Source organism: Mya arenaria, chromosome 15 (assembly GCF_026914265.1).
Source record: "Mya arenaria isolate MELC-2E11 chromosome 15, ASM2691426v1".
In the NCBI taxonomy this organism is placed as follows: domain Eukaryota; kingdom Metazoa; phylum Mollusca; class Bivalvia; order Myida; family Myidae; genus Mya; species Mya arenaria.
In genome coordinates, this window is record NC_069136.1 from 5,081,192 (window position 1) to 5,104,942 (window position 23,751).

At 34.0% G+C, this 23,751-nt stretch overlaps 2 protein-coding genes across 5 annotated transcripts in view; one reads left to right on the forward strand and one right to left on the reverse strand.

Moving 5' to 3' along the window:
- The window catches only part of LOC128219764 (cAMP-dependent protein kinase catalytic subunit PRKX-like), a 36,773-nt gene extending 31,696 nt beyond the window's left edge, over positions 1 to 5,077 (forward strand). For all 4 annotated transcript variants that reach the window (XM_052927728.1, XM_052927727.1, XM_052927729.1 and 1 more), the window contains 2 exons: positions 274 to 416; positions 1,431 to 5,077. In XM_052927728.1, coding sequence (XP_052783688.1) covers positions 274 to 399 — 126 coding nt within the window. In that variant the 3' untranslated portion in view covers positions 400 to 416; positions 1,431 to 5,077. The remainder of the gene's footprint in view (positions 1 to 273; positions 417 to 1,430) is intronic.
- Positions 5,078 to 6,028: 951 nt separating this feature from the next.
- Positions 6,029 to 22,999, reverse strand: LOC128218827 (PCI domain-containing protein 2-like). Its single transcript, XM_052926546.1, has 14 exons — positions 22,908 to 22,999; positions 18,950 to 18,991; positions 15,945 to 16,066; positions 15,300 to 15,365; positions 14,622 to 14,718; positions 14,223 to 14,326; positions 13,486 to 13,561; positions 12,745 to 12,839; positions 11,470 to 11,516; positions 10,332 to 10,432; positions 8,910 to 8,983; positions 8,357 to 8,482; positions 7,690 to 7,813; positions 6,029 to 6,683 (listed from the first exon to the last, which is right to left on the reverse strand). The coding sequence occupies exons 1-14, from the start codon at positions 22,941 to 22,943 to the stop codon at positions 6,594 to 6,596; spliced, it is 1,200 nt and encodes a 399-aa protein (XP_052782506.1). The 5' UTR covers positions 22,944 to 22,999; the 3' UTR covers positions 6,029 to 6,593.
- Between the last annotated feature and the right edge of the window lie 752 nt (positions 23,000 to 23,751).

The following is a 23,751-nucleotide window of genomic DNA, read 5'->3' on the forward strand; positions in this document are numbered from 1 at the left end:
CCTAGGTCAAATCATTGTCAATTTAGTGCCCACACAAGACTTAATCTACTGGCTGACCTACCGACATTTGCAAACAGATAATAGCCCCCTTTTCTAAAGTGATGGGCTACGAAACTTTGGAGAATGACCAATATTAACAATGAACTTCAAAAATGTGTAATGATATAAGTAAATGGGAAACATCAAAACAGGTTTCAAAATCACTTGAGTGAGCTTAATTCTAAAAAAATTGTGCACTCTCATTTTGTTTATATTTGCCTTGGTATTTTCCAGCCCCCCATCATACCAAAGGTGACCCATGAAGGTGACACAAAGAATTTCGACACATACTCCGAGGATGACTGGCAGAAAGCCCCGCCCGCTCCAGAAAAAGACATGGAGCATTTTCTAGACTTCTGAATATGAAAAGACAGCAGGTTGCACAAGATTTATATTTTGTGGGTATTGGGTTTTATGGAATCGCTATGAATGTGTTTTTTCGGGTGGGTGAGGATTTCCATATTTTAATATTTAAGCCTGACTTAAAAGTAATAAAAAAGGAGGGGTATTCCAGACAACTGTATTGCTTTCAAATATTGTTTCTATCTTAATATTTATAAAATACTGAAATATTGCGTTATTACAAATATTGCTGTCATTAACACTTGCTTATTCACTGCTGATATATCTCCAAATCATTTAAAAAAAGTATTATATTATTTTAAGAAGTAATATTTTTATGCCCCCACAAAGTGGCGGCATATAGGGTTGCCCTTGTCTGTACGTACGTCTGTCCGTACGTACGTACGTCCCGAAGATTGTTTCCGATCTAATTCTTGAAAACCGTTTGTCCAATCCTCACCAAACTTTAAACACATGTTTGTGACCATAATATCTTGATCAAGTTCGATAGTCATGGAAATCGCTTTAGTCATTTAGGAGTTACGGCCCTTTTTTGCCAAAAATACTTCAAAAATATATGTTTCCAATCTAATTCTTGAAAAGTAGGTGTCCAATCCTCACCAAACTTTACATACATGATTGTGACCATAATATCTTGATCAAGTTCGATAGCCATGGAAATCGCTTTTGTCATTTAGGAGTTACGGCCCTTTATTTGCAAAAAAAGACTTGAAAAATACGTCCCGAAGATTGTTTCCGATCTAATTCTTGAAAACTGTTTGTCCAATCCTCACCAAACTTTAAACACATGTTTGTGACCATAATATCTTGATCAAGTTTGATAGTCATGGAAATCGCTTTAGTCATTTAGGAGTTACGGCCCTTTTTTGCCAAAAATACTTCAAAAATCATTATGGCTTATTTTCTGTGACAAAAAAACGAAGTGGGGGCATCCGTGTCCTATGGACACATTTCTAGTTATTCTTATTTTTTATGTACAAACATTATTATATTGTACTGTTGTATATGACTATACTCTTGTTTTACAGAATGTTCAGCTCAGGATAAGACATCTCATCACAGATGTTTTGGATATTGAAGATTTTCAAAGGGTCGAATAGTGATGCGCTGGTGTATAGTCATCTTGGAGATAGACAGACACTTTATAATAAATTATCATTTGTACACAAGTGATATTTTTGTTGCCATGGCAACTGTGATATGTGCATGTTAATTTATGATCAAATGTCCTTGACCTTGATGTGTATGAAGAGTACTTGATTGTTTAGTTTAAACTCACTTATTTTACAACAATTGTGAAACAAGTAATAACAACTTTATATATAATCACTCTCGCTGAAGTACTCGGGAGAAACCCATTTGTTCGGCTTGGGTGACCACGCAACAAACTTACACATGCAAGAGTGCATGTTGGCATCTTGGCCTTTCCAATTATAAAAGATAGCAAATTCCAGTTACACTTATTGTTAGGGGTCAGTTTCAATCATAATTACAAGGTCCTTTCAACATACAAATTGCTTTGTTTAAGTATCTAGTCTGACTTTAGATGCTATTAATTAAGAAGATTTTTGTCCTTTTTATAGGGTTTGAAAATTACATATGAGGGTGGCAGGTGAAATTGGAAATTGTATTTCACCTTCCCCCGAGCATTGTAACAATTTGTTTGCTTTATTCAGACGTGCCTCTTACATAAGTATGTCATCATGATGGAAATATTGTATTTTGATACATTCACTTGTCATGATTGTTGATAAACTTATGGGACACTGAATAGAATAGTATTTTAGTTTACATTCTCTGATCAATTGCAATTGTTTTGTATTAACGTTTGAAATATAAGTAGGTTGAATGTAGTAATTTAGTCATCCAAAGGTGACAGCACGACTGTATTATGTGACATTGAAATTAATTTACCTCACAATGTAAGAATAAACATAAGTCATGCATTTTATTATAATTTCATAATAATTCAAGGTTATATGAAGCATTTATATTGTTTTGTGTCCGTCCAAGCCAAAGATGTTTATTTTTGCTCAAAGATAATTTTAACATTGTTCTGTCTTTGAAGGTTTTCATTTATACAAATCAAACCTTATTTTTTTTAACACCTCAGTTATAAGTGTTTTGATGTTATTTTAAGATTGTGTTTCCTTAACTGTGATTAGTGGAAATATTTATACACCTCATGCGCTTCCTTAGATGAACACATTTTGTTTCAGTTGCATTCATATTCAGATGAATGCAATATCTTCGGAATACCGTTGATCGTAATAAAATGATGGTTGAGAGGATGATGAAACAAGTGACGTTATTGTTGATGCGGTTGTTGAATCAGCTGAATCTTTAAAACGTTTGATCATCTTGGAAGCGTTATTTTTTCAGCATTGTAGATGGGTTATCCTACAGTAGTTTGGCAATATAATGAGTGTAAATATTAACATTGAATAGTTTATAATTGTGGTCCATCTGTGTATGAAAACAAAAGTAAGTGCACTCATAATCATGAAGTTCTATGGACTTCACTATTCATGCACTGACCAAATGTTTCATACACAGATGAACTGTTATACTAAAACATCCAATCCTTATCACAGCTATGAGTGTTGCTTTTATAGTATTCATATTACAGTATTTAAGGGTAGTTCAAATGCTAATTCATTTTTGAGATTATTCATTTTGTCACAGTCTCAGTATTTACATACAAAAGTGTAAACTGTATCCATAACTAAACTGTACCCATAACTTAACATTAATAAACATATATGAAACTCGGTTGACTGAAACCTTGGGTATAACTAAAATAATGTTAAAGATATTTCAATGAAACTTGGTACTGTAAACATGTTACCTGACAATTCTCACATGGAGCTAGGTTCATGACCTTGGCTTCAGTAATTGTTGAGTCATACCCCTACAAACTTGAGAAATCAATAGCGACGGGTAGCAAACGCCGGCCCTCTACTTGCCAGTTATTTTACTTTCAAAAAAGGGGCATTACGTCAGTTATTTTAGCTAGAAATGAAATTTTCTTTTCATGTGTGTATTGTCTCTAGCAACATGTATACAAAGTCTCATTTGAATATCTTGACATTTTTTTATTTTAAAGCCATGGTGAAGTTGTTTGCAAAACTCAGCCGGACAACTCCGACAACAAGGCTATCGCAATACTTCAGCTAAAACTGAGGATAGTTGTCGTCTGCTTGTAGAGTTCTTGCTTTCCCAAGTGTTGTCTCTGATCTTCACTTGTGGTAGCCATGGTGTTGTTGTTAGCACTGGTGTCGTTATTAGCCCTGGCATAACATGCAAACCTTTGTCAGATTAAATAAACATATTCACAGGAGAGAGACAGAGACAATGCGTACATGTAGTAAGGCCTATAAGTGGTATTCCTAAATTTTGACTTTTCTCCTTTTGAACTCAACAACAAGTGACAAGTTGTTCCTCTTTTTCACTCAACAACAATAAACAAGCATTCAGATCCCATTACGATGTTGTTTTTGTTTCTGCTGTTGTTGCTGTTAAATGTTTTCATGATAGAAATATGAAGCTTATGATGGTTTTTGTGTTTTATATACAAAACTATCCCAATGTGTGCCCACACATTTTATTGTGCATATCTAATTGTTTCCAACAGAACTTGTTTATTTTCATATGAAGTTGAGATTGTCATACATAATTCATACTCTCTACCATGATATGTTTGATTTTAAACAATATAGCCAACATCCCCGTCACGTTTCATCAATATTAAGTGGAAATCAGTTGTTTTCTACCAGGGTATTTCATTATACATTTTTTCTAAAAAAAATTTAATAAGGCCACACCTAATTTATAGTTTGTTTGGCATTTCCATATCAACTTTTTACATGTGAGAAAGTAGTTTGTTTTTTACTCCCTAAACCATAAATAATTTAAAAACATAATGAAAAAATAATAAAATATGACCATTTGAGAGGCTAAAAATTTAAGAGTCCCTTGTATTTTTGTTAGAATCACCATTTTTTGTGAGTGGGTAGGGAGACACCAGACAAAATTTCTATTTATTGTGGCCATATATGTTTTATATTATACATGATTTGTCCCAATGTCTCATAGAAATGTAAATCCATGCAATTGTAATTGAACATGACTGATATTCCTCTGTATTAAATATATCTTGGTGTGATTGTTTTACGTTCTAATATGGTTAGTTGGACTATATGAAAAAATAAATTAATAACTGATGTCTTTATTTGAATATATAGTTAAATTGGTATATAAAAAAATCAAATGCATATTTTAATTTTAAAGTTAGATTCTCTATTATAATGAAATTCTGTTCATAAAGAAGTTCTTGAAGACTGTTGCTTTGCAGAACATCATGAGTAAATTTGTTATTTCTTGCAGATAAATTCATGCCATTATTACATCTAATTTTAGATATACTGATTTAAATAATTATTTTTGGTATATTTTTTCAATTGACTAAAACACACCCCATTCTTTGTTGTGTTCCCCTTAAAATTGAATTGTAGGACTCGTGTGTACGTTGTAGATCCAGTATTTTGTAAAGGTTATGAATGAAATGAATCAATGAAACATTTTAAGTTCATAATATCATGTAGTTATGGAGTCTGTTTTGTATTACCTTGTATTTATTTTTGTTGGATTCTGACAATAAAGAACAAAAACCTGTCACAAATGTTTGAAATAATTTCTTTTAAGGAAACCATCCAACTGAATAGCCCAATTTTATAAACAAATTAACATACAGATAATTTATATGCTGTAAAGAAAGGCCATCATTAAATTATTGGCACCTTTTGAAGGTGAGACGTTATTATTTTCCTATTTTATGACCCAAATAATATGAATTATTTAGCGAATTATTGATATCTAACCAAGGGCAGGAAGCCAGTGGAAAAATATATATTGTAAGATGGCTTGGACCACATTACAAAAATTGGTGGCACCGTCAGTGTTGTATAAGTCAAATTGGAAATACATTGGATTCAATATTCCAATGAACATAACACCTCTGGAGTTCCTCTGATAGTACCGAGAAACAACGCTTGTGATTCAGTGTGTGTATACCATGTGATAAATAACATCATAAATGCTACGAAGGCTCAGAAGGCAACATTTTGCTTCAAAATAAAGACAAAGGACTGTCTATGCCGCTTAGAGAGCCCCGCTTTCCTCTTGTTACCAGGGTCTGATTGGGGTATTAGTTTCTTCAAACACTTAGTCAAACCTGTTTCCAAAATAATGTTTTAACAGTGCTCCATCAGGCAGCATTATTGCGAAAAGGTCTGTCAGGTTTGTCCAAGTGTTTTAAGAACTTGAACTCCCAATCCAACTCTGGTAACGACCAAAGACGGGGTTCTGTAAGCGGTGCAGACTGCGCTATATTTCATTTAAAATGGTTAAGAAATAGTAAAGTTATCTTTGTTTAATATTTGTCTTCATTTAAAGCGAAATATTGCCTTCTGGCGAACCATGAAGCAATTCATCACGTGCTACAAACACTGTGATTGGTCAAATGAAGTTTTATAGAGGTCAAATACAACAAATCTTTATCCCTGGGACCACAGCCAATCGAGCTATAAAAGCCAAACAATGTACATGAAAAAATGAAACAAAAAAAGATTTTTTGTCAATTTAATTAGTAGCTTGTACACCATAGACAAGAATTCAATGGCTTCCAATAACACCAAAATGTAACATAGATGTTTTCAAGAGTTCAGTTTTTCATTGTGAAATTTTCATTAACACAATGACATGCACTTAAACTGTGATGTGAAAAATAGAGCATACATGATCATCTGCATGAAGTTGAAAAACCGATAGTACTTCTGTTAAATTCAATGTTAACCACTCCTTTTGACGACCATCAATGTAGGGGCAATCCTTTAAAAAGCATGTACTGTTACAGTCAATATTATTTCTAACAATTCATTTCACAAATACCTATCAACAAATAGTTCCTGGATGCTTTTAAAGCTATAGTCTGTTTTGCCCAGGTACATTCAATGAATTAAGAATAAACTGAGATCCTTTAAGCATGATCAAAGCCAAATTTTGACCTTCCTATATTACATAGTCGAATATGGTCATTTGTTTTCCAATGTTTTTTGACAAGTTCACAACTATAGGAAAGTTTTCTACTTGGCATGTATGTTAACACTAAAATGAATGGTCCCTTGTTGTGGTCAGATGACTGTGGACAGTTGAGGGAATGGGTTCTGCTTGCTGACCACCACTTTCTGATGTTGGTACGAGATGTAACCCTTGATCTTGCTCTGAAGTACACAACATGACAACTGGTTGAGGTATAGAAACGTTTCAATGATGATCAGGTAACATAAGACCTGGCCCGAATATCACTAATACACATTAGTCCATTCTCAACCTCAATGCATATTACCACATGAAAGTGTTGTATGGTCTAAAAAAAATTAATGTTTTAAATGTTTTTACTCTTGAACAGCGCATAACTGTGAAATCAGTTTTATTCATGCGCTTGAAATTGCGTGGGTTCTTAAATTCGTGGATTTTCATTTATTTTGAAAAGAGTAATCTTAACTACAATCCTAAATCATCTGCAAATTCACCATCTACGTCAGTTTATGACACTACAATGGGACAATATGTTAAAGGGTCATGAATAAAGATGCACCCACATCAAGGATATAAAATAGTGGAGCCAATGAATGTGTTTTTCCAAACTGTGAAAACATAAATAAGGTGTTTAATTAAATAATCAATTAAATATTTGATCAAAGAAACATAATCAACACACAAGGTTAATAATCAGCACGTTTTACATATGCCTCACAGGAGGTTGATAATTAGCACGTTTTACATATGCCTCACAGGAGGTTGATAATTAGCACGTTTTACATATGCCTCACAGGAGGTTGATAATTAGCACGTTTTACATATGTCTCACAGGAGGTTGATAATAAGCACGTTTTACATGTGCCTAACAGGAGGTTGATAATTAGCTTGTTTTAATGTTCTGGTAACGGCATCTAAGCTCTTCATGGCGATCGCAGGTATGACTTCCATGAGTTTTGTTACTTTACTTGAAAATTTCAGGTTAATTGGACAAGGGGTTAAAATGGTCTACAGAATCTTAATCTATAAAAAATATTCTAAAACATCATCATGTGACATACATGCTGGAAATGACATCACATATGAGGTTAGCGAAGATACATGCTGGAACTTATGTATGAAATTTGCAAAGATACATGCTGGACTTTATGTATGAGGTAAGCGAGAATATAAGCAGTCTCAACTTACATCGCATATGAGGTTAGCGATAATACATGCGGTCTCGTCATTGTCAATCTGATCAACCTCCATCCATTGAAGAGCTCTTGTAAATGACTGGACGGGAATCTGGTGAGTCTTCTTTATCAAGTATCTGGAAGAAATATTGTTTAATACATTAAACATATGAAAGTGAATGAAAGTTAAGAACTGGTGTAGATGATTGCATGGGGAGCTGGTGCATCTTCTGAATCAATGATCGGTGAGAAACATTATTTTTATAAGTATTTATAAGTGATACTTTCCTCTCCCATTGTCTGCGTAAATGAGTCCTGTGAAGGCAATCATATTTTCATTAAAAATCAAATTGAAACAAGTGACTGGATAAAAATATAAAATCAAACATTTTCCAATGCATAAAATTTGAATTAGAGATAATTTTCAATAAAATTTATATAAGCATGGGTCGCCTGCGGATGAAATACAATATTTTCAAATATTAAATATGCCACTTTAACCTCTGCAGATAACATTTTCCCAGGCAACGTCACAATTTTTTGATATTCTAAAAAAATCTTGGCAAAACAATTGTTGATCATACCTTAAAATATGTAATACAAAATTGACTTATAACACTGTAACTTGCTTACTTATATCTTTATGAAACATTTCATTCTCTTGAAATCAATGCACTCACACTTTCTTAAAGAGATTCCTGTAGGCAATGATCTTGAGTTTCTCCAGGATAAGATAGATACCACACTTGATGAAGTAGAGTTCATGTTTCTCCATAACCTCGTTCAGTTGTCGAATGTTGCCAGACCTGAAATAGTGAATGTGATTGGTTGAAGGTGCCCAGATTAAATAAAAGTTTTGTTCCTGTCTTTCCATCACATCAGTTGCCATACCTAAAATAGTGAATGTGATTGTTTTATGTTGCTACAATTGAAAATAAAGTTTTGTTCCTGTCTCTCCATCACATCAGTATCCGAAGATGAAATGGTGAATGTGATTGGCTGATGTTGCCAGAATTGGAAATATTGGTTTTGCTTATATCATCTCATTCAGTTGCCAGATATTACCATACCTGAAATAGTGAATATAATTGCCAGAGGTTGCTGGAATAGGAAATAAGTAAGACATATTCATGTCCATTGAAAGGACTGAGCCACCAGATTTATCTTTTTTTAAGCATATCACATTTTGTTGCTAGAATGTATGTATCTAAGCCCACCACATTTTGTACGTACCTTACAGACTGAGCCACTTCCTGAAAGGCAATCAGATTGTACTTCTTCAGGAGGCCGGGCTTGGGCATCTGACCCTGAAAAGTACAAGAAAGTGTTTGGAAACATACTAACAGATATTAATTGAAGGGATGTAAACAAATGGCAAAATTGATACACAAAGCAATTCTTTCAGTCAAAAAGATTACCAAAATTAATCTTTAAGTAGTAATCTTTTATTATTCGCTATAGTAATAGCTGGGTCCTTTTTACACTTCTTTGTTGTAGCCCGTACCCACAGCGGACCCTGATTTTGATTATCCAATATTAATTCAAGAGATGCAAACTTCATGGCCGGTACCTGTGACAGACCCAGATTTTTTAATCCAAATTAGCCTCTGAAATCCAAATATTTGTTTGCATCCCTAGTTAATACCCATTCTGTATGAGAATTTTTAAATTTGATACCTTGACCCTGAAATGTCATCAAGAGCACCACCAAGCAATTGCTGACACTTGTCTGTTCTTATATATTTTTTAACCAAAACAGGGGCATAACTTAGAGTCAGAGTTATGGCCAAAATTTTTTGCTCCCTGACAACACCAGGTCTATGACATTACCTTGACTTTTTTTGAAAGAAGACTGGTCATAACCCTCCAAGATGTCACAGTCTTGGATGGCTCATTTAAATCTACATGTTTAGGTAGGCCATCTTGTGCACTTTTAACCTTAGTGCACTATTGTTGATTTCACATAAGTAAGAATAATGACAAATGTTAGTTTCAAATACAAACAAGCAAACAGAAACTCATTTACAGCAATTAAAGTTTGGTACATGTAAATAATATTATTTAAGATCAAGTGTTTTCTGGTGATTAATTGAAGGTTATCAGTGAAATAATATTTAAATATTTTTCACTGTTTTGAACCACTAGAACTACTAGTCCACTCTCATTACCAAATCAAACATCTTCGTGCACAGGGCTAGGACACAATTTTAATGATATTATTTTCAAAAGGCAATACGTTTGCATACAATGTGGCGCATTTTTCTGAAAAACTTCAATTAAATGTCATTTTCTTTTATGGCATAAAATAAAAATACAAGTGAAAGATCATGATATATTTCACCTCAAGGACACCAAATGTGAAAAACATTACGCTCTTTCACCGAAATAAACAATTAATATCCTCTCTTTTTTTTGGAAGAACCCAGAAATATTGGATAAAAAGCCAATAGAAACCGTCTCTGCTATAGCTGGGTCAAACAGGGGTCCTCTGACACTCATAGTCTCTTGTACTCTAGCAGGATCTCAATGAACTGTTTATACTCAATAAAATAATGTTTATTTTGGGGGTTCCAGGGATCAACAATAAGTTGTAATTGGTGGTCTCAAGACAGAAAATTGCTTCAGGGAAATCCCTGGGTAAAAATGTAAACTTACCAAGAGCATTTTAACTGGCACCAGGAATTGTAGAATGAGTCTCTTGTTCTTCTGTGTCTTTATATGGCAATGTTCAAAGGCAAACGTCAGGTACTCGTCAGCTGATTTTGAAAAAAAAATCAAGGGTCAATTACTAGCACGCACGTTAAAGCAGTATGTATAGAGTTGAAAACTTGTCCGATAGGTTTTATAAAACACTGCTAGAACTGAGCTTAATTTCAAAGTAAATAGTGTTGTGGTAAACTTTCATTCCGAATCTATTTTATAGGCAAAAGTCATCGCTCAAGAAATACTATTTGTGATGGTTTGGAGTGATGGTTAAAAAAATTGGGTCTTTCATTCAGTACTTAAATTTATATGTAGGCTTTGACAAAACTTTTTTTTCCTCACAAAACATAAAACATTTTAGAATTACTGTACAGAAGAAAAAAGTAAAATGACAGTTGAGACCTTTTAGAATATATATATTTTTTTTTTAATTAGACGGCTGTTTTTGTAATCAAAAACTGATGTCTCCCGCTCTGCACATTGTCTTATTATGGTGAACATTTGTGGCAGATTATTTCAAATCCTTCAAGACGTTCAAGAGATATGGAGTGGACAGGAAATGTAGTCATAGCTTTGACCTAAGAGTGACCTTAACCTTGAACCGAGCAGGTTGTAACATGCACTCTGCACATTGTCTCAATATGGTGAATTTCAGACAGGAAATATTTTCATATTTTAGTCATATGACCTTTAGGTGTGACCTTGACCTTGAACCAAGCTGGTTGCAACTTACGCTCTGCACATTATCTCAATATGGTGAAAATCGGACAAGAAATATATTCATATTTTAGTCATATGACCACTTAGTGTGACCTTGACCTTGGACTGAGCTAGTTGTTAAATGCACTCTGCACATCGCCTAAAATGGTGAACATTTTTTGCAAGTTATTTCAAAACCCATTCAAGAGATATGATGGAGTAGACGCAATTTGTGATGGAAAGACTGACAGATAGAAGGACAGACAGATGGATGGGCAGAAAACTTAAGCAAAAACAGTTTGTTTCCTCCTTTATGGGACAGAAATAATTAAATGTAAACCTACAGATATAATGATTGCTTTCTCACCTTGTGGTTTTATACATGTCTTACCTTTCTTAAAGTCACCATCAAACATGGCCTTCTGACCAACATAGTACCTGAAACAAAGATAACAACAACATGTTTAGAATTTAAAAAAAAATCCAGCCATGAAAAATATGGATGTGAACAGAGAGGAAAGCACCATAAAGAGTATACATTTATGAAAATAAAACACAAATTGAAACCAACAGTTACACTGATGGAAGGTGGCAAAGCCTGTTGATGCTAGAAACTTGTCTGACCTGAATCTGGTCTGTTTTTTTTCAGTAGAGCTTCAGTTATGACGCAAAACTCTTAACAATGTTGTTTCTATTACCAGGAACGTAAAGTGCTGACAGTCCTCAAAATTAGCACATATGTTAGCAGACTTTCCTTGTTTTCATTCATGGTTAATGCAAACTGTTGTCATCAAGCTGCATAGTTGTTCTTATTTCATTTATTTTAGATCAATGGTGAAGATAGTTAACTGGGCTAGATAGACACAAGATGGACACAAGATAGACAAAAACATTATTTCCACAAAACAAGCTAAGAATTGTCAATACAAGCTAGTATGAGGCTGATATTACATCATTTTACATGATTATAAAACAAAATGCTGCTGTCTCCGCCGAGTCAACCCGATTAAAACAAAACATATTGGTTTCCTAGTTCATCGTGTGAATATCTAGCATGTGAAAGTCACGTGATTAGTACAGATACATATATGGACACTTTTTTTTAAATTAACTTGAATTTACATGGTAGACAACCCCAGTTGAATTGGAGAAATGATCAAACAATGCAAACATGCATGTGTAGTAAGCAATATGATAATCAGTAAGTAAGATTCAATGCGTTGTACACAATGATATCAATTTTATGTAAGCTTTTGACAATTTTGTTTTTTTCTTGCAATTGTTTCATCTGGTGTCAAGTCCCTTTAATAATTCTTAATCATGATAGAGAGATTCTCATTTGAAAGAATAGAAACAAGTATTAATGTCCAATACCAGGAAGTATAATTGATGGGGGCTCAAACCCATGACTCCTTGGGTAAGAGGCAGATCAATATACCACTAGACTACCTCACCTTATTAGATTAACACAAAGAATAACAAAATTCCATTTTCACAAACACATCTCCATGACAATTCACAAAATTTATGGGCCAAAAAAGCTCAAACTATATTTGAGGAGGAGATATTTTTATGTATAATTAATGTAGGTAAACAATGCATTTTTGGAAAGAAATCCACTTTGTGTTAAACATCCAGTGATGCTTTGCAAATCGTGTGAGATTACCTGAAGGTGATAAGATGTGCAAGGCTGAAACGGTCCTTCATCGGCAGACTGTCAATGGCTCGAATCAGCGGCTTGCAAAGGGGCAGCTTGTTGATCTGAGACACAAAACACAGCAGTTGAGAAAAATATGTGAATATTCACATAGTACAGCACTGGAAAAAGATATGTGAACATTCACAAAATACAGCAGTTGAGAAAAATATGCAAATTTTCACATAGTACAGCAGTGGGAAAATATATGTAAACATTCAAAAATACAGCAGTGAAGAAAAATATGTGAGCATTCACATAGTACAGCAGAAGAGAAAAATATGTGAACATTCACATAGTACAGCAGTGGAGAAAAACATGTGAATATTCACATAGTACAGCAGTGGAGAAAAACATGTGAATATTCACATACATGTACAGCAGTGGAGAAAAACATGTGAATATTCACATACATGTACATGTAGTACAGCAGTGGAGAAAAATGTGTGAATATTCACATAGTACAGCAGTGGAGAAAACTATGTGAATATTCACTTAGTACAGCAGTGGAAATATATATGTGAACACTTGTGTTACAAAATTATGTAGTTGTTCTACTGTCTACCAAACAAAATACACAGTGGAAATATATGAGAATAGTCACATTACTACACATTAAAAAATGTCATATTCCAAGATCTATCAAACAATTTGAATTGCCTTACAAGCAAAGGGTTCCCTCAACAAAGCTACTGGGTAAATATATCATACCTTGAAGTATATTTTGAAGAGCTGGTTGACCAGATTCAACATTCCCCACTTCTTGGTGTCTTCAATGGAGGCACGGCTGAAAAAGTTTCAGAGGTCTTTACTCATTGAGCACAAAATATTAAACATTTTGGAAAATAATGGTAATTCAAGTAAAGCGATAATTAAAACAGCACATATATATCTTTTATACAAACAAATAGCAGACATTTCATACTCCACATTATTATGGCGGATAAATAAAAGAAAGACATTCATTGGATGAGTTTATCATCTGTGTTCTTTTCACACGAGGCTTTATAGCTCATTGCATCACAAGCCAATCAGAGCCAAATATTTTGCATTCTCTTCGTTGTTTATAAGCCTACATGCTGAAGTCCATTCACATATAGGGCTGTGACTTCATCTACTTAACTGAGTTTCAAGAATAAAACAAAGTCAGTAATATTTCATGTATTACAAATCAACCAAACTCATTCCTAATGATCAATTTAAGTGAGTTTCAAGAACAAAACAGTCAGTTATATTTCATGTATTATGAATCAAACAAACTCATTCCTGCGATCATTCCTTTCCCCTCATTTGCAATACAGTACATGAAGTGTTGCAAATGAGGGGAAAATTTTCCTAAGGGTTGATCACAGGAATAAGTTTTAATTTTAAGCATTTTGAGGCTTTAGTTCATCTACAAAATCAAAATGCCCAAGAAGAACACCACAAAATCAACAATTGTACAGTACTTGTCACTGGCACAGACTCTAAAACATCCCATGAGTGTTTCGGCAGCCTTTTCCAAGCGTTCTCCATATTTCCCCCTGCCTCGCTGTACGGTCTGGTGATCGGCCTACAGTACAAATAAATGGTCAACAATCTCAATAGGTAACATTATTTTTTTGTTTTAAAATTGTATAATTGTGGTTGCTTCTCTATTCTGTAAAATTTATATTATCGATTTGCAATGCACTTATTCCTAAATTCTGTCATACAAAAGGGCACAGCAGGATTAAATAAAAAGGCAGCGGGGTGTCGGAAAAGGGCAGCAGGGTGTCCAACCCTGCTATTTAGGCAGAGCTGGAGCACTGTCAGTATTACTTGTAATATATACTGATCAACCCTACATACAAGAACAATAAATGTACCTTATTGGCAAACAAGCGTAGGTCAAGGCAAATAGCAAACAGGATTGGCAGTGACCAGTTCTCATCCTTTTGGCTCTGAAAGATCTTTGTAAATGATCTCATATCAGTCAAGGAAATATGATGTTTATCCCATTTTTAATCAAACCAGTATTTTAAAATATTGTACTATAAAGATCAGCCTTGATTATTTTGTAACTTTTATGATAAATTTATAAAGTGATATACATGTACATTGTCATTTAACAGATCACATAACAATATAAAGGTTTGAACTGATAACCCATTTGTTAATTTTACATGAGTAAAGTCACAGGAAAATTATGTTTGAATTTTATTGTACATTAAATAGACATTTATTGGAAATCCAACCACCTAATTGGACAAAGATTACATGTATGTGACAAAATCTTATCTTAAAATATTTGTCACTTATAAACCCTTTTAGATGTTACACCAGATCACTGTCCACTCATGCGGTCAGATTTTCAATGGACTGAAGTGTCTCTTTTATGGGAAACTGTCAATTAAACAAATGAATAGAAATTAATTTTTCTTATGTCTATTTTTACTTAAGATAAATAATTTTGGTCAACAAGAACAGATTAGAAATCACATTAAAATAATTTCCAAACAAGTTTTAGTGGACTTATATGATTTGTGTAGTTTATTCAAGGATACTGGACAAGCTGCTGCTGACAGTTGTACGCCTCCACAAAGTCATGATTCCCTGCCGCCCAGCAACACCTGCAACAACAACAGCACGCCAACAATAGGCCTTATCTATATGTATATACACAGTCTATAAATCTTAGACCACAGAAAAAGAGCTATTAGATTCACACCCACATTTTTTCTATAATTCGAACATTTATGCTGAATGTCCTCAGCATGATTTTCACAGAAGTTGAAACTAATAAGTTTGAGTCACTAAGACAAACCGAAGACCAAGTAAATGACTATCATCCTTTAGTAAGTTCAAATATTAGAGGATCATTGACCGTTTCGGACGCATGATAATAACATCATTCAAGCTCAAACTTGGCGTAAGTTTTCAATTATCAATTTTAGTTCATTACAATCAATGAAATAAAGAAATGAAATTGTTTCAATGAAGAATTGCAATAAATTACCTAATACACACAAACATTAATATTTCACTTGTGGCAAAGCCACTCATAAAATATAACTTTTGGTGCTCACTTGGTTGAAATATTGCTATTTTAAATTCACTGAAATAACAACAGTGCTCCATATGTATTCATTTATGTATTTATATATGAATGGTAAACGGATGAGATGATAATAAACTACAAATGTACGTACCGGAGATGCAGGCTCACCACATCGTCCCAAGGAGGCTCAAACACTCGCTGTACTAAGTTCTCTGGATTTTCCAGCTGTAGTTTTGCGTTGGCAACATGAGGATGGGTGAAGGCAAGAAGCTCCTAAGGAAAGTGAAACACTGATGATGAATTGTACCTTTTTACTATAATGATGTTATCATGAATGTATGACGATTTATAATCTGATTTCAGTATATTTCCCAGGCACATAAAGGGTGGCATTGCGGACATTCCTTCAAAAGCTGATATTTGTTTATTTGAGTTTATCATGGTCTGCCCGCACCCATTGGCTGCATTATGGCTTGACCCCGCCGTGACACCAACATGACTAAAATTGTGTTTAAATGCCATAAGTGACATGAGATAGAAGTGACAACAATTCCCAGTCAAATCCAGACATTGGAAGACTTGAAGAAACAGAGTGAGATACAAGAGATCCAGGTGTGATATCCTAGCTCTTTTCTAAGAGACCTCTTGATTCTTTAACGTGCTGGGTGTAAACCAGTACTGAGAACACCACTTTTCCAAGCACTACCCTTTAAATGCCGAGCGCCAGGCAAGGGAGCTACTTGTACCAACTTTTAATGTATTCCGGTATGACGCGGCCCGGGATCAAACCCACGACCTTCCGCTCCATAGGCGGACGCACTAACCACTAGGCCACGGAGATGGTTCAAAAGCTGATATGACTCTGACATGCTTCAAATGCTGTGACATGCCTTATCCTGGACTTGACATGTCATAAAACCTGTGATAAAACCTATGTTTATTGTGTCACTTGCAGCCTGTGTTCTTATGGTCAAGTTTTATACCATGGCTGCATGCTTTAATTAGCCTTATGTTTAATTAAGCTACTTAATTGTATTTCGACAAACTACTGCTGGGGCCCCCTTCTTCACACCTTCTGGTCATGTGACCTCTCTTAGGGGGTTTCTGGGAGCCAATTCCTCACTCCATGCTAGTCATTACATGCAGGCTTATCATACTGGACACATGCCACATGTTTAAATTAATAAGGCATGTCGCAGCAGTTAAAGTGTGTGAAGATATTTACAGTTATCTACTGTTATTACATACATCCCTTCTATAATTCCAGGGGAAAAAGCTAGATATAAAAGTGTTATAATGTTTTATTTTAAGTAATTGTCATATTGCATTTTGACAGTAAATTATATATTTTCCCCATGCTATAAAACATTTTTATATCCGATATGGCATTATTAACTTTTATATATAACAAGAGCTGTCACAGAGACAGCGAGCTCGACTATTCCGCCGCTTTTCAGTGTAAGGATTCAGTGCATGGATCACTGTTAGATTAGATTTCAATGCAATACATGATGTGCGGAGATATTAACATAAATGTGGTTACATGCAAAAAATTAACCAGAATTTTTAAGTGTAATAATAAAGGGCCATTATTTGCAAAACACAGTTATCTAACTTGGTTGGGTGGTTGAATACCATTGTATAAAGTCTCAATGCAATACATCAAGTAGTTGCTGAGATATTATCCTATGTGTGCTAACATGCAAGACTTTAACCAGAATTTCTAAGTCGCATAATAAAGGGGCAAAAATTATATGAAAGATAGAGTTATCTTACTCAATATTTGATTAAATAAGAAGGTTAAATGGTTGGGAGCCTGTGTGTAAAGTTTCAATGCAACACATGATGTATTTGCTGAAGCATTGACTTAAAAGTGGTTACATGCAAAACCTTAACCAGAATTTCTATGTTGAATAAAAAAGGGGCGATTATTTGAATTTAATGCAAACTAGAGTTATCTTACTTGGTTATTTAAGTAGATTGGATGGTTGAGTACCATTTCATAAAGTCTCAATGCAATTCATCCAGTAGTTGCTGAGATATTAACCTATGTGTGCTTACATGCAAAACCTTAACCAGAATTTCTGAGTCGAATAATAAACGGCAATTATTTGCATTAAATGCAAACTAGAGTCATCTTACTTGGTAAATTAAGTAGGTTGGATAGTTGAGTACCATTGTATCAAGTCTCAATGCAATACCTCAAGCAGTTGCTGAGATATTAGCCTATGTGTGCTTGCACACAAAACCTTAACCAGAATTTCTAAGTCAAATTATAAAGGCCTATTATTGGCATTAAATGCAAACTAGAGTTATCTAACTTGGTTAATTAAGTAGTTTGGATGGTTGAGTACCATTGTATCAATTTTCAATGCAATACCTCAAGTAGTTGCTGAGATATTAACCTATGTGTGCTTGCACGCAAAACCTTAACCAGAATTTCTAAGTCAAATAATAAAGGCCTATTATTTGCATTAAATGCAAGCTAGAGTTATCTAACTTGGTAAACTGAGTAGGTTGGATGGTTGAGTACCATTGTATCAAGTCTCAATGCAATACCTCAAGTAGTTGCTGAGATATTAACCTATGTGTGCTTGCATGCAAAACCTGAACCAGAATTTCTAAGTCAAATAATAAAGGCCTATTATTGGCATTAAATGCAAAGTAGAGTTATCAAACTTGGTTAATTAAGTAGGTTGGATGGTTGAGTACCATTGTATTAAGTCTCAATGCAATACCTGAAGTAGTTGCTAAGATATTAACCTATGTGTGCTTGCACGCAAAACCTTAACCAAGGGGTGACGCCGACGCCGACGCTTGGGTGAGTAGTATAGCTCTCCTTATTCTTCGAATAGTCGAGCTATAATCAAGAATTTTTCCACAATAACACTATGAGGTCACAATATGTCAACCCAAACTAAAGATATTCAAATTTATGATATTCAAATTCATAAATTAGCTGATAAAGCTTCAATGAACTACATTGAATTGGCAATTTCTTTTATAAATATCCTATTAACTTCAATTATTTGTCGATCTGTCAATGTCATAATGATGATGGGATAAAATGATTCATGCAAATGCTGCCCACACACCCTCCCTCTCCTCAACATATTCATCAACATTACAATGACATTAATACAAGGAAGATTTTACCCCAGACTTCTCTCCATCATACTGCTGTAGATTGTCAAAGAGCTGAAATAGAATATAAAGGTTAAGTAAATATTTCATGATCCAGTATCTTAAACACCGAATTTATGAAAGGCACAAATATATTAACTTCTTTCTAAAGATATATTTGTGTCAGATACTTAGAACAATTAATTTTACTATCCATGTGTTATCAATAAACATGCCATATTTCTGGAGACTGTTCCAAAGGATTTCCACATTTTTTGTTCTGAATTCCAGGGGATTTTGACATGAGACCAGATGATAATTGTAAATCAACATATCGCTACCGTGCGAGCATCTTTTTACCTTTTATGTGCAGTATTTTTTTAAATATTGTTCATTTCTTCCATTTGTCACCATTGCCTTACTCTTTCAAAAAAGTTTTTTGACAGTAACTTATTTTTGTATAAAATTTACTTTTATAGTTTTCTGCATCTAGACTTTTGTCAGTCATTCTAATTGCAATTGATTGTTTTAACATATCTGATAACAAGATTTTTACTGCTTCTTCTCTTCTTAATTATTATCAATTTAATTACCTCAAATCTTCATCATGAACCTTACTCTTTGAGACTTTGACACTACTCAATTATCTCAGAACTTAATCTTATTGTAAATTTTACTTTTTGACAATGGTCATTTTTGACACAGGGGCAGGTTGCGTTGTTTTGACACACCATGCCCCCGTCCGGTTTTTTTATCATTTTTTTATATCAAATTTTAGTAAGAATATGATGTGGTAACTGTAACTTGTGAAAATTGGCAAAAAAAATTTTTATTTTTATTTTTTATTTTATTATCTTTGTGCAAAACACTTCCTTTAAATTCATTGGTAGATGAATACCACTTAATTCTCTTTCAGGTTTAAATAGTCTGTACATTTTCGTTTTTGCATGTTCAAACTTTTAAAATTAACTAGGAACTTTGTACTTCTTCTTATAATAAGGAAATATCGTTGAACTACTTTTATTGCGATTATATAATGAATTCAGTTACTTTCAGAACTTGATAAATCACATAGACTATTGGATGTTTTCTACTGAATAAGTCTTTGAATTTATTTTGTATTAACTATTAAACTTAAATGTGGACTTAATAAAGAACCTACTTTTGGCATCTTAATTGGACTTGAGTTGTTAATCAAATCAAAATATTAAACATGGTCCAAACTACAATGTTGACCTGCAGTTGTTCCAGCTAATTCCCCAACAGACAGTGTGGCTCAGGCTTGGTGACCCCCTACTATACGGGAGTGTACATACTGGCCCGTTCCAGACACTGCACAACTTTATCGAGGTGCGCAGTCCCATATTCCCCAAATAGTCATATTTGTTTGCCTTTGTGCATTATTACAAATAAATTTATCACTTCTGTCATGGTTGATAATCATGTTTCCTTGCATAGTTATTTCCCTTGGGGAGATTTTGGTTAACATTCAGACCGTGATTTCACTTTGTTATTTTCTGAAAAATGAAAATGTACAAGATTGCATGTAAAAATGCTTTATCCCCAGCCAGGAGACGGGACGGATGATATTTTGGGGGATTTTTCCATTGCCAGGGTATACTGGTATGTATCAACAAATACTAAAAAAGGAAGAAGAACAACATTCCCTAGACCTAGTCAGACTGTACAATATGCTAACCATCCAGTTATAATTTTTTTTTTAGAGTATTTTACATCAAGATTTTTCTTGAAAATTATGTTACTCCCTTTACTTTTTGTCAAAAACTGTCATAAATTCTGTATCATTATTTAAAATAATTTATCAAATAATTGGACTCCAAAAACATAAGTATGAAGGAATTTGTGTTTTCACACTAGAACAAACTACATCTCAAGTAGCTAAAGAACTTCAGCGAACACGTTATATATTACCTTTTTGGACATGTTAATGTGTTGTAAACATCAAAAAAATAAATAACAACATTAAAGTTATGGAAGCCAGAACTACATCTCAAGCCATTATCCTTTCTATTTAGTTTTTTTAAAGCTTTCTTGTTGAATTCTATGCCAATTCCCAAATTTAGTCAAATATCGTTACATACACAGGCGCTAGTCACATAATCAAATATTTTACAAAATCGACCAATATAGCCCATATAGAACAATGATTAAACAAATTTTGTTTCAAGCACTTGTGGTTACGCATTATTCCGAATACTTTTGAAAAAACACTACCAGGTAAATGAACTCAAGTTCCATCTGGGCTTATACCTTTTAACATACAATGAGGGACAGTTACTGGCTAAGGTCACAAATCCGAACACTTTTTGAGGTTTTTCACAATTATCTTGGAGAGTTTTTGTTGTTGTAAGTTAAAACTGCGTATGAAACATCTTTGGTTAATGTGACAAAATCTGTCAAAGTACAGATTCACGATCTCATCAATTTTATGTCGAAAATTGTTCAGTTTATGGACAGTAAATCACCCTTAAATTTATGCTATGGAGGGCACAAACACCGAACACTTGCAAAGCGAAAATACATGGTCATACAATTATAATTTATTAGTATGCTATACTAAATAAACACTTAGCCGTAAAGTTATTTATTGTTGCCGATGTTTTTCAAAACATGCAATTCAAATGTAAAGCTGATTTCTATTTATAAATATCTTGAATGTGGGTCAACATAACTGCAAAACCTAAAGACGCGCGTGCGCCCTCTTGACGTCATTTCCCCCATGTGCTACAGTATACTCAACGAGTTAGACCCACTTTCCGTTTCCTTCCCCGGATTTTTGCTATCGCGGCCAACACAATGATTTTATCGACTGTCCGCTTTCCTCGGAGTTTGAATTTAAGGCCCTCGGAGGGTGATCAGTCGACCGAAGAATAACGAACTCGGCGTTCCTCGGAGGGGTTAACTCCGCGAAACGCTGCGGACACTAGATAAGAATCTACGCTAAAGTTATATTTATCTTATTAAAATTTTCAACCGATTACGAGGGCTCCAGTAAATTGCTTTTTATTATTTTTCCTCTGCCCGTTTTGAATGAAGTTAGCTTACCACAAGAATGCAGTCGTATTTCACTAGTTGCACATGTATCTTATAAACATGTTTTTGCTAATGACTGATAAACACATTTCTTCCGAGAAATTCTAGGTTGCACATTTTCGGAAAATCAGGTCAAACACGCGTTCAAAGTTCACAGCGCATGGTTTTTAAGGCCTTCTTGCTTGTTTTCTGTGGAAAATTCCATGAAACGTCATAGCTATTTTTAACCGCCAATAATAAATAGTATATTCTACATTGTATTGATCACGCGCTCGATGTCAGAGGTCATGGTTCAGAATCGTGTAAATAGTCGGCTGCTTTATGATGCAGTAACTCAGAGGATATACTTCAATGATTCAATGTTTATAATTCAAGACAATATTCAATTGGCATTTACGGACATAAATCCAAATTAAAAGTTGGTACATGTAAGAATCTTTTACGCTTAACAATGTGGATAAGCATAAAAATAAATAACTTTTAAACAAGAATGATTTCTTGCTTATCTGATTAGACTCGGAGTTCCACCGCGGGATCATAAAATTGGACGATTCTCAACGCTATCGTTCATATTAAACTCGGCGGTAAGCCAACACTCGGAGGAACTCGGGGGGATTTTAGCGAGGGCAACAGTTTTACCCTCGGAGGAAACCCGCGATCATCGACTTTATCCCTCGGAGTGAGCGAGGAAAGTGGGTCTAACTCTTTGAGTGTACTGTACATTTTGATCTTTAAGCGTAAACACTTTGAATGGCATTTTTTAGAAAAATACTTAACAAAACAAGATGAAACTTCGCAAGTGTGACCAAGGCAAGCCTCTGTATTGATCTAGATCATTGAATAATCGTTCACGGTAAACAAACGCGTGTTTTAGCCGGTGTTCGGGATTTGTGTCCTGTTCGAAAATGTACCGTCAACCAGTATCTGATAGACTTACAACGTTAAAATATTGATTTAAACTCCACTGTGCCATTTTCAATTCATTTTCATGGGCGCGGCCATTTTAAAATCTGAGCTTTTGTATTCCCCGTTCATTTACCGTACCAGTTAAAACCCACTGAAATAGACAAGAGGTTGACATCAAATTTGGAGAATATAATAAATAAAAAATAATATAATAACGATAATAATGATAATAACAACAACAATAATAATAATAATAATAATAATAATAATAATAATAATAATAATAATAATAATAATAATAATAATAATTGGTCGTCCTACCAAAATCAGCTTACGGTCGCGTAACGATCTTCTCTGAAACGCAACCCCTGATTAGTTATACCTTAAACGGTAAATCTTAAATAAATTTGCCAAATTTTATCCAAAATGTAAATTTGCCAAATATAATCCAAAATATACAAAAATTATACAAAAAACGTGTTTTATGTTATGTAATGTAGGAGTCGTACATTCCGTTTTTCAAAATATCTAAATCTCCAAACAAAAATCCAAACATTGTCCAAAATGTACAAAAATATACACATAACATATTTTATGTATTGTAATATATTTATAAAAAAATGCAGTTTCATCAAAATGTGCATTTTGTGAGTACTTTCCGTAGGAATTCGTACTTTCCGCGGAAAGTGCATTTTCCTCTAACATGCCCATTATAAACATTAGGCCATTTGAAGCCCAGAATTATGATATTCCTAAGCTCATTCCCCGTTATAAACAAATTTATACCGTTTTTATATACACACGTTACTTTGAAAACAACAGAATCATTGATCCGCTAGATTCAATTCAATAGCTTGATGTTCACCCTTTTATTT

Coding starts and splice junctions, on each gene's coding strand:
- LOC128218827 (XM_052926546.1), bottom strand. CDS start 22,943: ATGGCACAGTGGAGTTTAAATCAATATTTTAACGTT. Junction 16,067..18,949: donor ATGATGGAGAGAAGTCTGGG/GTAAAATCTTCC, acceptor CACTTTCCTTAG/GAGCTTCTTGCCTTCACCCA. Junction 11,517..12,744: donor GCACATCTTATCACCTTCAG/GTAATCTCACAC, acceptor TCTTTGTTTCAG/GTACTATGTTGGTCAGAAGG.